The following is a 16,041-nucleotide window of genomic DNA, read 5'->3' on the forward strand; positions in this document are numbered from 1 at the left end:
CTGCCACCTAGCGGACAACGTCGATGTAGCGCTGCAGGAAATCATTAACAGCACCAAGCGTTTTTGTGTAGGTCATTTTATTTATTAAAACATTTCCATTTACTCCAAATCATAATTTTACAAAAGACACAATAGAACTTGAAACCACTGAGGTAAGTAAGCCTCAGCATATGCCTTGAATATACAGTTGTGGATAATCAGCAATTACACAAATCAGGGTGGTTCCCCTGACTGAGAGCCAAACAGACCGAAGCCAGCAAACAACTGGAGGACAAAGAGCAGCATATTTACAAAAGTCTTTTTTTTTTTAATCTTAAAGAGCCCCAGAATCTTCTGTACAGTACAAAACATGTCAAATAACATCTCCAATGCTACTTTTATGTATGCATTACATATGAGCATTCAAAAACACCTTGAACATCAACTTCATTGTTGAGGTTTAATATCAACAATCATGGAAGCTGTAAGGGGAGTGGAGAAAAACTAAACAGAGGAATGAAGGGAGGAGTTTAATCTTCCAGGATGTAGTTGGGGTTGACAACCAGAACTTCTTCTTCTGTGATGGCAGATTCTGAGCCCTTCAGCCCCCCCTGAGACAGCTCGATGAGGATGTGATCCTGGAAAAGCAGACACACTTGGTCAAGTTATGTCCAAACTTTGAAAGACTTGTCTTTCGGTTTGAAAACAGTGGCTGTATTTTTGCAGAAGGTGGACTTACAAAGTGCACAAGCCTGTGAAGGACCTTCTCTATCAGACCCTTCTTATTGACGAGCTCCTCCTCCGAGTCGATCTCGGACTCAATCTCCTTCAGATACCAGTTCACCACCGCACTTTTCTTCAGTTCTTCCTCTTCCTCAGCTGCAACACACACAGCAGTTAAAAAGGTTAAACTGTATAATTAAAGAAAACACAAAACAAGTATGGAAGTTACCAAAAATATATTTCTTAGTAGTATATAGAGAGGCGTCTCCTACCTTCCTCGGCCCGGCGCAAATGCAGCACCAGCAGGTTGGAGATGCGTTTGTACTCCGTGAAGGACAGGCGGAGAGATGGTTTGGACTGGGTTCCAGACTCAGCGTGGCCGTTCACACTGTTGACATGTCCGTTAGTTCCATTGGTGTGCCCGTTAACACCGTCCACATGGCCGTTTACACCATTCACTCCGTTAGGGACGGCGTTTCCTGCAAAGAGAAAGTTTGCATTAGATAAAACCTGGGTCTCTTTTCAGTCCTGATACAAACTGCTGGTCTAGCATAGGTACGTCATGTCTCTGCATTTCTATGTTAATGTGTATATTTGTCTCCAAGAGAGTGTGTTTTTGTGTGTCTGTACCATCCTCCTGCTGCTGCTCCTCTTCCTCCAGCTCGTCGTCCTGCTCCAGGTTGATGTCGGGCGTCTCCACTCTGATGATTGATTTGTTCAGAAGACGGAAGGCTTCCTTCACATGTTTGGGCTGCACCTGAAGACAAAAAGAAAGGCCAACATTTGAATGTGAGTAGTTACAATACTATACATTATTTCACCATCACTTAAAGATAATACTTTGCCCATATTGTAAAAAGTGTGATTTAAGCAGGTCAAGGTGCTATATAAATACTGTGAAAGTATCAAACGCTCAATTTACAAAGAAATGCACACCATGCCAGTATTGAGAAACGGTGCCTATAAACAAGCCGTCAGGACTTCCGTACGGTTGTGATGTCACAACTATACTAAGTACTAAGTATAGGACAGTGCCGTTACATCATTCCCTGTTGCGATGAGGGTGTAGAGACACCGAGGGCACAGATGTGGAAGACCCAGAAACGCTGACCAATCAGAGCTTTATCAGTAGGGGGCCTTAAAGAGACAGGCGCTTAAACGGAGCATTTCAGACAGAGGATGAATACAGTTGAATTCAGACAGTATGAGGAAAATAATGTTTTTTATAACAATAACACATGTAAACATGTTCTAGTAGAAACCAAAAAAACACAAGTAGGATCCAGAATTTGAGCATAATATCGGACCTTTAAAAAAACGTGTTGGGGTTGTTAGTGTCAAACTGTTGTGTAACCATCTGTGGTCCCAAAGTCCCTGTGCACCTTTTGTGCTGAATAGGAAATCATTGTTGGTACCCACCTCGTCACAGCAGTGCATGCGCGCCATGCCCTCTGAAAGGCGGATCATGCTCTCCAGCTGTCGCACCGTTATTCTCCAGGCAGACTTGGACACACCTCCGGAGCCGTCGCGTTGGCGGAGGCGCTTGTACTGCTCAACGATGAACTCTTCGGATTCGCTGGAGATCTACAGACGCACACGAGGAATACGCAACGGTTAAATATGAATCACAAGCGTACAAATCGTTCGCCTCATGAAAAAAACGCACACAATCGGTGCAGCTGGCAGATGCACACCTTAGGTTTGAACTGCCTTGCAAAGAGCAGGTATCTGCGGATTTCATCCAGAGAGTACAGTCTGTCCACAGATTGCTCCATGCGGGTGTGCAGGTCCACGATGCGCCTGGCGATGGCGTAGTCCGTCACCTGGGATACACACAGATGAACATGCAGCATTAGACCAGGTCAAATAAAACATTAATAATCCCTGTAGGGAAATTGGATTGTTGTAGCATCAGATATGAGGATGCAGGAAATAAAAAGGATTTAAATAATAGAAAATGAGAGGTAAACATAATGTACACACATTTAACACATCTGAAGTTCAAGAACAAAGCAAGAATCAGTGCAGGAACCAATGCACAGACTATACTGTGTACACGCGTACCTCATTACACTCGTCCACCAGGATGAAGAAGAGGTCGAAGCGGCTCATGATGGGGGCGGACAGGTTGACGTTCTGCTTCAGACTCTTGCTGCGGTCGTAGCGCCCACCGACAGGGTTGGCGGCAGCCAGGATGGAGGTGCGAGCATTCAGGGTGGCCTGGAGGAGACGGAGGCAAAGTCTGGTTACTCTACTGAAGAGATGACTGAAAGGCTTCCTTTAGTTTTAGAACAGTGCAAGTTGTAAAGCCTTAGTTGTATTGAATTTGTATGGTCATGCTATAGAAATGGGCGTTTCCCTTGACTAAAATGAGGTGTGAAATTACATTTTTTGATCTTTATTTTTAACCTTTACCACACCCGAGTCAGTAATGAAAACAGACAAATTTCTGCAATAGTTTTAGCAGACCAAAACGTCATAATCCTTAAGGAAACACCACGGTGAGTCTTGAATTTCAGAATGTGTATCATTTCCACGATCAGTTTAATTTGGCTGCATTACCTTGACTCCAGCTTTGGTGATGCTGATGGTCTGCTGTTCCATGGCTTCATGGATGGCCACCTGGTCCTTGACGTCCATCTTGTCAAACTCGTCAATGCAGCACACACCCTGGAGGAACACACTGCCATTAATACCACTGAATACTAGAGATGGTCAGATACCATTTTTTGCTTGCCAATACCGATTCCGATACCTGAACATGCGTATCGGCCGCTACCGAGTACTGATCCGATACAAGTGTGTCATATATTTTAACAACTGTATACTACTATCCCTGTATGGATGTGATATTATTTCTATCTTTGTTGTCGGTCTGGCTCAGGTTAAACTCTTTGTGAAACATGAATAACGGAAAAATAACAAATAAACTACTTAACGTAGATTTTCTTTAGGGCTTTATTACGTGGTATCGGATCGGTGCTCCAGTACTTCCCGATACCAATACCAGCATTTTAGGCAGTATCGGAACATCTCTACTGAATACACAAAATAATGTCCTTCACTGCTTTATGACTTGTAACACTCACGTTGTCTGCCAGCATCAGAGCTCCAGCCTCGATGACAAACTCGTGGGACTCCTCGTCTCTGACCACCGCTGCCGTCAGACCGGCAGCGGTGCTGGCCTTGCCGCTAGTGTACACTGCTCTGGGACTGAACTCCTCCACGTGCCTGCACGCACATTTAAATTACCATTCAGACTGGAAGATCTGTGCGCAGAGTCAATACTTTCAGTCCTCTATTTGATGGATTACAATGTACAGTACAAGTGTGTGTGTGTGTGTGTGTGTGTGTGTGTGTGTGTGTGTGTCACACACACACACACACACACACGTAGTTACTGGTAATTTGTCTATATTGTGTTACATACTTGAGGAACTGGCTCTTGGCAGTACTGGGGTCTCCTACAATGCAGACATTGATATCTCCTCTCAGCGAGGTTCGCTCCATGGTCGTCTTTGGAACACCTCCAAACAGCATCAGCAGGACGCCGCGTTTCACCTCGTCATTGCCTGCAAATCACGGTCACCATTTAGCTGAAAATCTGCATCATTAACAACCTTCAAAGTTTTCCTGGATAGAGAAAATGTTCCAACAGCGGTTTCGAGCACTGACCGTGGATGGTGGGGAAGAGGCTGGTGCACAGGTGGTGGTACAAGTTCTTGTCCTGGCTCATCTCAAACACTTTCTCCCACTCCTTCTCGGTCATCTGGCTCTTTATGCTTTCTGCAGTCTGCTCCTCATCCCGCAGCTCCTTACCACCAAACTACAACAAGGGAAAACACACACTTGTATCTGAACACCAGGCATGTTAGGAGCTTTATTTGCTCCTTTGGTTTGGGAGAGAACAATGCTGTAGGAGCGATGGCTATGGAAATGCATTCATTATTAGCTTGTATGCGTCCCTTACTCGTGGGTTGGTGGGGGCCACATTGCAGGCCAGGAAGGCCAGTCTGTATGAAAGCTCTCTGACGCCCAGAGCTTTCAGTCCTTTCAAACCCTCAGCCTCAAAGCCCTGGGGTCCTCCACCTACGCGGGTGCTGGTCTCTGCTCGCACACCTTGAGACGGGACGCCCATACAGACATGTCATGAGGTGTCAAATAAATAAAACTAATGTTAATTTGTTCAAATTATGTTATTGCTTTCACACAGTCACAATATGTGACAACTTAAGTGAATTTAAGGCTCAAAGCGTGTGGTAAAAAAATCACACCTGGGGTGGTGAGCTGAGAGACATCCGGCACGACAATGAGGGTCCCGGTGAAGTCACAGCGGTCTCCAGCCTGAGCCGTCTCCACAGCCTCGGCCCTCAGGACGACCTCCAGGGAGCGTGGGATTGATCCGCGAGGCAGCTCCGCCTGCGTCTCCTGGATACGCACCTGAACACACAGAGTTGGACTCCATCAGAAAGCTCAAGCTGTCATCAGTAAATCCGTTTCCCACGTATGCATACGCACACATACATCCTCTCTCTCTCTCATAGTTACCTTCTGGAAGTCGACAAACTTGGATTTGTGCGTGTCAAGGTGGAAGCGGGAGCGGTTGTTGCAGACGGGGTTTCTGCAGATGGTTGGTGGGGAGTATTTGAACTGCTGAGGGACATCCTTGATCAGTGCCTGGCAGTCCATGCACAGGAACGTGCCACTCACCTGCAAAGTCATTATAAAGATAATGATATAACAGACACGCTCAACATTACTATTTATGCACCACAGCTTTCATTTGGTTTTTAAGCACGGAGCACTTCTGGATGCTACCACACACCACTAATTATTGTAGTACATGTGTTGACTCTTACCAGTTCAGGGTGTACTGGGTGTGTCCTCACCACCTGACCACTGATCCTCACCAGGGTGCCGATGCGCATGGATGACAGCTCACGGATCCTAGATTACACACAAGAAAAGGGTTGATATATTGCGCTAGCTTTTGCTCATTTAACAAATGTAATCAAGTCTTAGATTAAATGTAATTTGAAAGATAAAATTACAGCCACTTCATCATTTCTACTGAGACAACTACAGTATGGGAAGTCACAGTATAGTATGCCATATCATGTTCCAACAAAGTGTGCGCACAGTGATTCACACCAAAACCAGCAATTGATGTAGGTTTGTCATGTCTCTTACTTGTGTCTAGTGGGAAGATCCTCGAGGGCTACGTAGAACTCTTTGTTGAGAGGAACATTCCCATGATCCCGAGCAAAGTTGCGCACTGCCCGACAAAGGAAGGGGTAAACTCTGAAAACACAATCCTTTCATGTTAATCCACAGCTGCCCCTCCATGGCTACCAATGCATCTGCTGGTTGTTTATTTACCAATACACATGGTATGCCACTACAGATTAGAACACCAGCTTTACTGGTGAGTCCGAGTTACAGTGAAAGTGTTGCTCACTCCAGCATTGTCATTAGAAATCAAACTGAGGCTGCAAGGCCACAAAAGTGCTAATGCAGTGGGGTTGATGCGGTTAGCTCACCTGTAGTACTCCTCCTGGATGGTGGTAGCCAGCTCTTGGTTGAAGCCCTCCAGGTCTGTGAAGCTCACCAGCAGCGTGTTCCTCTCAGGCCTGATCAGCTCCTCGGCCTCCCGGACATACTTCACCTCCCCATCCCCGGTCTGGAACCTATACACGGATTCAGGCAGCGGAGAAGTAAATATTATACATGAACAACAGCCGGTCGACACAGCAGTGAATCCTCATAGTTACTGATAACGAATCTTTTAAAAATGATGCATCAATGCGATTTACTCGTGCACAGCCTGTTTCGGCCGACAACAATACAATGAAGCCTGTTGCTGGTTGACTTACTCTTCTAAGAAAGCCTGGAATAGCTTCTGGCATTTTTCAGCCAACTCGTCTTTCACCATCTCTCCGGCATTCTCCGCAGTTGCTGTGGCAACATCCATGCTGAAACACCGTCAAACTGGAATAAAAGACTCAAAAACTTGTGCAAAATTCACAGAGCCGTACCGCTCTTCGCCGGACAGACACAGCACGCTATAATAGTCCTGACAACAGAGCAACAGTTTCGCGCGAAAAGAGGGACACGTGATCTTTGGCGCGTCGCTTTCGTCCAATCGGTAATGCTATACAAATACTCTCTGGGTTGTAGCCAATCAGGAGTGATATGACTGCTCTTTCCCGTGGCACGCTTCCTGCTTCAAGCCATTCAAGCAAGTTCAGGGGGAAAAATGGTGAAGACAGACAAGTTACAAAAAAAAAGTTGAAATTTTTCTCCGTTTGTCTGTGCGCGTGTCGAACAGTTGCTCATTATATTATTTCACTTAAGGTGGACACAATACGGACAAGGTCCCAGCCTCGAAATAATTCTGTTTCGTTTCTAGTTTTGCAAAATGCTGCTAGAAATGCATAATAGATTATGATTGTCCATGGCTACTCACATTGTCGTCTAGTCAGATAGCTTTCTCTAATCCTAACAATACATCCCTAATAATACATCATCTTTTTTGCATTATTACAACAAATATATGGTGGAGAGAATAATAACTCAGTGTTATTGCACAGGGTTAATATCACTAATCATTATTATCCACACGTAGCCTACAAATCGTTAGTGTGATTATTAGCCTACCTAATGTAAAATAAAGTAGCATCAGTGTTGTATATGTGCCTAAATTGAATGTAGTGCTACAGTTCCCCACTGTGACCACTGTAGGGCAGTAAACACAACCATACTTCTAATATAATTACATAATTCACAGTTCTTCACTCATCAACAGTCACCTCAATAGAGAAACATCATTATATCATCATATAATACAACTTCCCATACTTCCCATTCAAAATCTGTTTAAATATCTATATTATTCCCACCAAGGAATGTGGATTTGTAAGTTCTCACTTTGGCTGCAAGAGCACAATAAACATATGATCATTTTATGATGATATTCACTGAATGTGTTAGCTTGTTTTCATATCTGCCTTGACCATATTATGTTCATCAAACTAATCTCCATAGCAAAAAAAAACAGCATTAGAACATCTCGGTTTTAATACATATATTTTCAATACTGTTGTTATTTGTAAATCACACCATTAATGAGTTGTAGATCTTGATATTAATAATCATTTTATCAATATCAAAGACGTGTTGGTGTTAATTATAATAAATGTAGTGTTGTAATTCCTAACTGACCACTCATGTTTGAAACCTTTTTTTGAAGAACAAAAGACGAGTCTAACACAAACACAACAAACAATTAGAGGCATAATAATCAAAATAGAACACATTGAGCACAAAAAAAACATTTAGAAAAGAGATAGATCATCAGCTTAAACTTAAAGCACCCAAGAGAGTTTGCTGACCTGAGTCCCAGGGGGAGACTGTTCCACAGCCTGGGACCCAGGACAGCACACACAGTCCCCTTGTGTTTTCAGTCTTGTACAACTAGCAGGCCTTGTTAAGAGAGGACCTGAGGGCCCAGAGATATATGTTTTAGTAGTTCACTAATATGAAGCAAGACCATTCAAAGTCTTATAGAGGATGATCTTGTATTGAATCCCATATGTAATTGTAAACCAGTAAAAAGACATCAGACCCGTGTTTGGAGCACATTGAGGATGGATACACATGTACAGCAAAGAAGTAGAATGTGCTGACGAAGAGGTCTGAGACATTTCCACAAGTTATTTGCTGTAATCAACTTGCCGCCATTGCAATCCTGAACCCAAGCCGACGACAGAAGCTGTTCTCTATGAAGGATGAGAGCCTACAGGGACTGAATATTCAATATTCAAAAGATAGCATTTGGGTGGAGTAGTATCACTTCCAGAGTTAAACTGTATTCTTAAGAGGAGTGTGTGCGGGGTCCAAGGAAGTCACAATCCCTAATCTCAGATCTTGTGTCTGTCTCATCATGATTTATTACATACAATAGGAGTAAGTTGATGACTTTCTAAAACTATTTTCAATTTTCCATGTAACTTAGGCTACTGTGTAATACAACTTGACCCAAGAACCGCTGACCAAGTAGTGTAGTGACTTAGAATGTCCACTAGAGGGGCAGTTTGTAATAAGGACAAAGAAACAGAGCAATGCACCATAGTTTAATACTAGTGGTTATAATGGTAGGGGAAAAGCAAAAAGTACACCAAACTACCTGCTATCACCCGGGCCATTTGTATATCACTATACTCATTTATATATGCTGATATAATACTCATGTGTGTGTATATATATATATATATATATATACACAAGTCTTCATAATTTATCTTATGTGAAATATAAAGTATTTGTTTATTATATATACATTTATTATATATTCCATTCATGAGGAAAGTATTTATCTATTTATAAAAATTTCAGTGACAACTGAGCAAATAGCATCTTCTGATGAAGGCCATGAAATACATCTGAAAGCTCTGGGAGTAATCTAGTATTGGACCTTTAGTTAATTTTTTGTGTGTGAAACTGCCATTTCAAACCCAACATTTCTATATAAGATTTGAACACATTTACAAACCTGCCTATGTTTGTTCATGTCTACAACCAGTTAAGAGATGCCTTTTAACACACTGTAAGGATTTGTTCATGTGTGTTTGTTCATATATCACTGAATATGATTACAGCTACATTATGCTTGCTCAAGGGCAATGGCTGGATGATATCTAACATAAAAATGCATCCAAACTCACACAAAAGGTCTGCAGTCAACCTCTGCAGAGTTCAGACCCAAGACCATCTGTGACCAACAAATACTGATTTCTACTCTATTATTCCATTAATGTCTATTACTGCTCCCACATCATTCTCACGTCTCCACCTGCTGAGGTCAATACAAACACTCCTGGCAGGCTATTGGTTTCACCTGTCACATTGTATTAATCCACCAGGAACAAAGCAGGAAGTTGTTACAGGCCATTTGGATGCAGCCCAGTCTTTCTCTCCCTCTTTATTTCTCCTTTTGTCTTGACCTCTGGTTTTCCCACGATTGTTCAGCAGCAGGAAGCTCAGCTTGTCTGAATATGAGGGAACCTGACCATCTGTAGGCAAACACACATAAACCAACACAAATGCACTGCAAGAGCATCAGTGCCATCAAGGTTGGTGAGGAAGGCTTTTAATATAATATTTACCTCTGTACTGTAATGTAGCAGAAGTATATGCGCAGCATAAATGTACCTAATCAGGATATGATAGAGAAGGGGAGAGATGGTTTAAAAAGAGTTGTTTCCTGGTGTATTTGTATTCACATGGTGACACTGATACAGCGAGTGCTGACATTCAAGTGTTTCAGTTTATGGGTGGCTCACATACAGGGAGAACAGAGCAGTGCTTGTAGCCCTTTTTATACACGGACCACCATCTATAGAACAATACAGCATGATAGCTATGTTAAACATACTGACAAGGCAACCAAGGAGCATTTTCTGGCCAAACAATGGAATATTACTGACTGTCAAAGTCAGTAAATCAAGATGAGCATTTGTTTTACTTGCTGAGAACCAGGCTAAAGGCAAAAGCCCACCTAAACCTAGCAAGAAGTAAAATTGGTAGTAGTACAGACCAGTTAAGCATCCCCAGGGAGGATGCAATGTCTGCTGATGTCTGTGGAACGTGTGGGTCATACATTGCTGACAGTATTGTTTGCCAAGTTTTGAAAATTAAGTGACAAATGTGGGTGTAAACACCCCCCAAATTAAATCTGTAACTCAGCATAACTGTTTGTTATTAATATGCTAGAGTACAAAGCAAACCAACACAATATGCTAATGCTTGTAGCCTTTGGTTAACTGCACAAACAAGCTATACTGGGCTAATGTAAAATAAGCTGTAAAATTCTCCTGAGAAAGTTGCATCTTACTAACATCCTGATTTTCTTTTTTTCAAAAAACATATTTACAAGACAGATAAAGGTAACACCTCTCTGAATATAGGGCTGATATAGAATCCACAAAGCAATACATTAACAGTCTACCAGTATGCTAGCAGCTCTGTTAGGCTTTTTTATAGGCGCATCTTTGACCTAAATGCTAACGTGAATGTTAACATGCTCACTTTACTATGCTAACATGCCTATGCTACGCAGGTATGTTTACCCATGTTCACCATGTTAGTTTAACATATTGGCATGCTAACATGCAAATTAGCCCTAAACATCAAGTACAGCTGAGGCTCGTGGGATATTCATGTAATTTGGTCATAAGCCACAGTTTTGGACATTACATTTTGACCTGATACAACACTATAATTGAGACTCAAAATGTGTCTTCAAATCTCATCTTCTTCAAAAATCTATAATTGGGTCTTGATATTATATTTGTATCATTCATAAGAGCTAAGAACATCCTGTCTTTTAAAACTAGAGATCTACTGTATGTTTACACATCACATTTATACCTGGTTCATGATGTCATTCAGTGTCTCTCCTGCATGTTGTTAAACTGATTTATTCTATAGCAGCTCTCTGTGTTGATGAGTGCAGAGCTACTCGGGTGTTTGATTGTTTTAACTGCTTGTTTTTCCTAAAATGAGCTGCAGGAAGTCTTTCCTGTTTTGAATACACTATGAATAGAAGAAGAAGCATTGTGTGAGTGTGTGTGTGTGTGTGTGTGTGTGTGTGTGTGTGTGTGTGTAAGAGAGACAAGGGCATAACATATGATAAAGAAATAGGTACGTTTTCTTTCTATATTTACTGTATTTTTCTGTATAAAGCTACATAAGCACATGCTAGGACACAGTTATAATGATGCCATAGAGTCGACCCTTGTGGTGCTGACTTACTGTATTCTTCCTTTTCGTCTCTCTCACAACTCTCTTCTTCATCCTTCTCCTCTCTGCTCCAGGAAACAGGACACTGTAAACTTCCAGCTTCTGTTTCTCTCACTTACAAGTGGAAGTAGGTTTGTGGGAAGCACTTTGTGTGTGTGTGTGTGTGTGTGTGTGTGTGTGTGTGTGTGGTGTGTGTGTGTGTGTGTGTGTGTGTGTGTGTGTGTGTGTGTGTGTGTGTGTGAGTACTGGAAAAATGGACCTCCTGACCCATGCTCCTTTTTCTCTCACGTAGAAGAAGCAAACTGCTTATATCATCAGCATAAATCTGCACCCCCCAAAACAGTGACACAAACACATCCACACATGCTCTCACACACACAAATACACACACTCTCTCACGCCTATGACTCATATACATCTGGCTATCACACGTCCCATTCTAAAAAGCAGTTTCATCTTTCGAAAGAACGTGCCCATGCTCCGGATCAGTGGATTCAGATGGCAGGTGGTTGAGTGATCATGAATCAATACAAAGGGAGACAAGCGGATGATCATGAAGATTGGAAAACAAGCCACAATAGTAACTAATTGACACTTTTTCCTGAAGAATCTGTATCTGTAAACCACCAACTCTGCCCCCAAGAACACCAAACACAAAGTAAAACAATAGTATTTCCCAAAAACAATCTGCAGGCTTGGACACCGTTGGCAGCTATCGGTTTACATTTAAACCATGTATGAGACCAAATAGATTTGTTTCACGCTTGTTTCTTCCTATTCCACCTTTCCTGTTCCTTTTCAATGTGTTTTCTGTGATAAAGCTGAGATGCCTTCATCTACCATCTCATTAGCTTGCTTGGAATTGTTCGTGTAATTTGGGCCTTAATGATATCTATCAAAACCACTGAGGAGACATTTGTGTGAGGATGGCATTGGCTGTGGTTGAGTGGTTAAAGTACAAGCCAGGAATTCATAGTTTCACTCAGGAAGTAAGAAACTTCTTTCACAAGATAAGACATTTTCACACATATGGGTATTTTGTATATTTTATTACAAACATCTACAACAGTACACATCAAGCACAGCAGCCCTGAAAACAAATATAATAACAGTATTTACAGGAGAAACCTGACAGTGAGGGAGAAGACAAGTCGTGGGCCAGCAGACTGCTCCTTACTTTCTCAGACACCTTAAACACACACACACACACACACACACACACACACACACACACACACACACACACACACAATATACATATATACAGCATAAGCAAACATTAGCTGGAATGTAAACTGGAGGACTCTGACTCTGTGGTCGTGGAGGCCCCCGGGCGTCTTCGTGGTAAAATCTTCAAACTGGAGGCTCGGCTCAGAGTGAGGGCTCTTCGGGCCGAACTCTTGAACCCTGCCCCCAGGAAGGCGTATAGCAGCGGGTTCAGGCAGCAGTGTGCAAATGCCATGGGCTCAGCCACCCCCAGCCACACGCCCAGGACGGCCTCCAGGCTGCAGCCACGGGGCAGGACCTCCAGGCGCAGCAGAGCGTCCACAGAGATGCCCACTCCGTAGGGCAGCCAGCAGACGAAGAAGCAGAGAACCAACGCGATGGTGGTCCTGACCGCTCGCCGCTTCTGCCTCTGGCCCCCAAGCGGGCCCCGGGTCAGCCTGGTGACAATGACGCAGTAACACACCAGGAGGACCAAGCCTGGGATCACCAGACCCACCAGAACCAGCTGGAGGTGGAAGACTGCAACCCAAAGAGGAGCGTTGTCTTCTGGGTAGAATCGCTGGCACAGAGTGGCCCCCTCACCCCCTTCCTGAGTCCGGGCAAATATCAAGTCAGGCACTGCCAGGAGGCCAGCAGGCAGCCAGGCACCTGCAGGGAGAGAAGAAGATTAAAAGAAGTTCGCTGCTGTGGAAATAAGACAAATAAAGAGGAGAGTTGCAAAGAAAAAAAGAAATAGAAAGCAAACCAGTCTTTCAACACATACCCACATAAACCAGTCTGTGTGCCAGCAGCTGCCTTAGCCCACCAGTGTTTGTGTCCGTGGCTCGGACCACTGCCAGGTAGCGGTCCAGGCTTATGAATGCCAGGATGAGCACGCTGCCGTACAGGTTGACCGTGTAGATAACGTGCACACCAACGCAGGTGGCCGCTCCGAAGCGCCAGTCGGTCAGGGCTGAGTCCACGGCCCAGAACGGCAGAGCCAGAACAAAGAGGAGATCAGCAGCTGAGAGATGCAGGCGATATCGGTCTGTGAGGCTGCACTTTGACCTGTAGACAAACACAGGAGAGGAAATCATGAAGCCTATTTCTTATTGGTTCTTGTTATGGACACAAAGAGATTCCTCAGCTCAACCACCAACCCCCCCTCTCACCTGCGTTGGCAGCCCAGGACTATGACAACCAGGCCGTTTCCAGTGATGCCCAGTGTGAAGATGAGGGCGTAGACAACAGGCAAGAAGACCTGCTGAATGTTAGCAGTCATCACATGCTCCACGTCACAGGGCTCCTCCAGATCCCCTCCCAGGTCACCAGAACCAGAACCTGAGCCGGTGTCGTTTAAGTCATAGTCGAAGAAGATATGCTGGAGAGATGATGATGAGTAAGGACAGGAAGCAAACAACAACAATTGATCCTAAACACAGATATTTGTGAATTTACTCAAAAGCTCACACGTTTGCCTACACATCACTGACAACCTTACCTCATAGTACGACATGACGGAGGCAGTCTTTCTCCTTTCTCAACGGAGTGAAGTTGAGATTTCTGTTCACAGGGGATATATAGTTGTGTTCATGCTCCGCCCCTAAACACTACAACACATCTGTGTTCCTGCTGAAACGAATTTCCTGTTTTCGAGGTGTCAGGTGCTGATAGTGGTTGTATTACAGGATACTGTGTTGTGTGTGTGGGCACACTGCTTGAATTGTTTTGGCCCTGAGACCTCTGGTTTGTGATAAAAAGGCCAATAGGAAAGACTGCCGAAGAGAATCGGACAATGTGTAATGTGTGTGTGTGTGTGTGTGTGTGTAACGGTGTGTCTCCAAACTCCATGCTCTGTTAAATCAGGACAAGCAGCAGGAGTTTCAGCTCCCCCCCACCAGAGTGTCAACATAGTTGCTTTTGCGTCACTGTCTTATATGATGCACGCAAGCATTCATGCATTAACATGCATAGAGAAGCAGACACTGAGAGAGGAAGAGGAATGTGAGATGATTATAAGCTGTGTTCTGCTAACGCTGTAAGACTTTATCTGATCTTTCACTGCCAATGAATAAGTGTGTGTGTGTGTCTGTGTGATATTAGTGTCACCTTTCTGAAAGCAAACTTACAAATTTTTTCAACACCATGTGAGGATGTTTTAAAGCAATGATATAAAATGCATTATAAAACTCAAAACTACAAAAAGGAATTTAATTTGACATTTCTATTTCCTCATTCTGTCTTTAAATTAATAACATATAATTGATGTTTGAAATGAAATAGCAAATACTTAAAAAAAGGATGTTTTATTTCTTTACTCATTTTTCTTTCTATCAAGTTCCATCTCACAATTCATTTGCTTTCCAGTTCATGACGGTTTTAATTTAAACGTGTAAGCAGCATAGAGCAACAGCTGGAGCTGCGATTTGCCAGCTGCTATGTGTTGGCAGGAGTCCGGTCAATCAGAGCACCTACTGCTTTGTACATTTCACTTGATTTGTAGGTGGCACACTGCTTACATTCACACTGCATCCATGTGTGTGATACAGTCGGTCAGCAGACACATTTCCTGCCTTGGCACTGGCAGTTCTGACATTAAATCCCCATCCTCTCCCAATTCAATAATCCCATAAGTAAACAGCAACACCCCAAATAAGTGCTGCCGAGCCTTCAAGACCCAACTCTCAGTCCCTTATCTCTTGCGCATTTACCCCACCCTTTCCTCCACATTCACTGGTATCAGCAAACACATCTTGAAAACAACATTGCTGCGTATAAAGACCTATTCCTGATTTACCCTCATCAAAATGAGCCAGATGTCTCAGTGTCTGCACTGGCTTATTTAATTGGGGTTATGCTGCTGAATAGTAAGCTTGTTTTGAAGCAAACTTTGAGCTTTCATTACAGGACACACAGGTGTAAGTCATTTCCTTTAGTCAATACTTTAGATTTATAGGTGCAGAGATCTGGTTCCCCAAGTGAAGGAGTTCTAAGTCCAAGTACCTTGGGGTCTTGTTCGCGAGTGAGGGGACAATGGAGCGGGAGATTGGTCGGAGAATCGGCACAGCGGGTGTGGTATTACATTCAACTTATCGCACCGTTGTGACGAAAAGAGAGCTGAGCCAGAAGGCAAAGCTCTCAATCTACCGGTCAGTTTTTGTTCCTACCCTCACCTATGGTCATGAAGGCTGGGTCATGACCGAAAGAACAAGATCCAGGGTACAAGCGGCCGAAATGGGTTTCCTCAAGAGGGTAGCTGGCGTCTCCCTTAGAGATAGGGTGAGAAGCTCAGTCATCCGTAAGGAGCTCGGAGTAGAGCCGCTACTCCTTCGC

The 16,041-nt window shown here is 43.5% G+C and overlaps 2 protein-coding genes across 2 annotated transcripts; both read right to left on the reverse strand.

Moving 5' to 3' along the window:
• Positions 1-60: 60 nt before the first annotated feature.
• Positions 61-6,802, reverse strand: mcm6 (minichromosome maintenance complex component 6). The gene is made up of 18 exons (XM_078264641.1): positions 6,576-6,802; positions 6,243-6,389; positions 5,893-6,003; positions 5,562-5,649; positions 5,251-5,412; positions 4,977-5,142; positions 4,673-4,821; positions 4,378-4,528; positions 4,133-4,274; positions 3,792-3,933; positions 3,265-3,372; positions 2,767-2,922; positions 2,397-2,525; positions 2,122-2,286; positions 1,333-1,459; positions 975-1,181; positions 719-858; positions 61-617 (listed from the first exon to the last, which is right to left on the reverse strand). Exons 1-18 carry the CDS (start codon positions 6,671-6,673, stop codon positions 510-512), a joined length of 2,496 nt encoding a protein of 831 aa, XP_078120767.1. The 5' UTR covers positions 6,674-6,802; the 3' UTR covers positions 61-509.
• Positions 6,803-12,534: 5,732 nt separating this feature from the next.
• LOC144526908 (C-X-C chemokine receptor type 4-like) lies at positions 12,535-14,316 on the reverse strand. Its single transcript, XM_078264645.1, has 4 exons — positions 14,210-14,316; positions 13,881-14,089; positions 13,493-13,776; positions 12,535-13,377 (listed from the first exon to the last, which is right to left on the reverse strand). The coding sequence occupies exons 1-4, from the start codon at positions 14,222-14,224 to the stop codon at positions 12,782-12,784; spliced, it is 1,104 nt and encodes a 367-aa protein (XP_078120771.1). The 5' UTR covers positions 14,225-14,316; the 3' UTR covers positions 12,535-12,781.
• Positions 14,317-16,041: the final 1,725 nt, after the last annotated feature.

This window comes from Sander vitreus, chromosome 12, assembly GCF_031162955.1.
Source record: "Sander vitreus isolate 19-12246 chromosome 12, sanVit1, whole genome shotgun sequence".
Lineage (NCBI taxonomy): Eukaryota > Metazoa > Chordata > Actinopteri > Perciformes > Percidae > Sander > Sander vitreus.

Bases quoted from the DNA above. Each gene is read 5' to 3' on its own strand.
- mcm6 (XM_078264641.1), bottom strand. From the start codon at position 6,673: ATGGATGTTGCCACAGCAACTGCGGAGAATGCCGGAGAGATGGTGAAA. The intron at 4,529-4,672 runs GTAAGGGACGCA...CCCTTGTTGTAG, and splicing joins TGGCCCCCACCAACCCACGA to TTTGGTGGTAAGGAGCTGCG. The intron at 4,275-4,377 runs GTCAGTGCTCGA...CGTGATTTGCAG, and splicing joins CCTCTTCCCCACCATCCACG to GCAATGACGAGGTGAAACGC.
- LOC144526908 (XM_078264645.1), bottom strand. The intron at 13,777-13,880 runs GTGAGAGGGGGG...GTTTGTCTACAG, and splicing joins GTCCTGGGCTGCCAACGCAG to GTCAAAGTGCAGCCTCACAG. The intron at 13,378-13,492 runs GTATGTGTTGAA...CTCTCCCTGCAG, and splicing joins ACACAGACTGGTTTATGTGG to GTGCCTGGCTGCCTGCTGGC.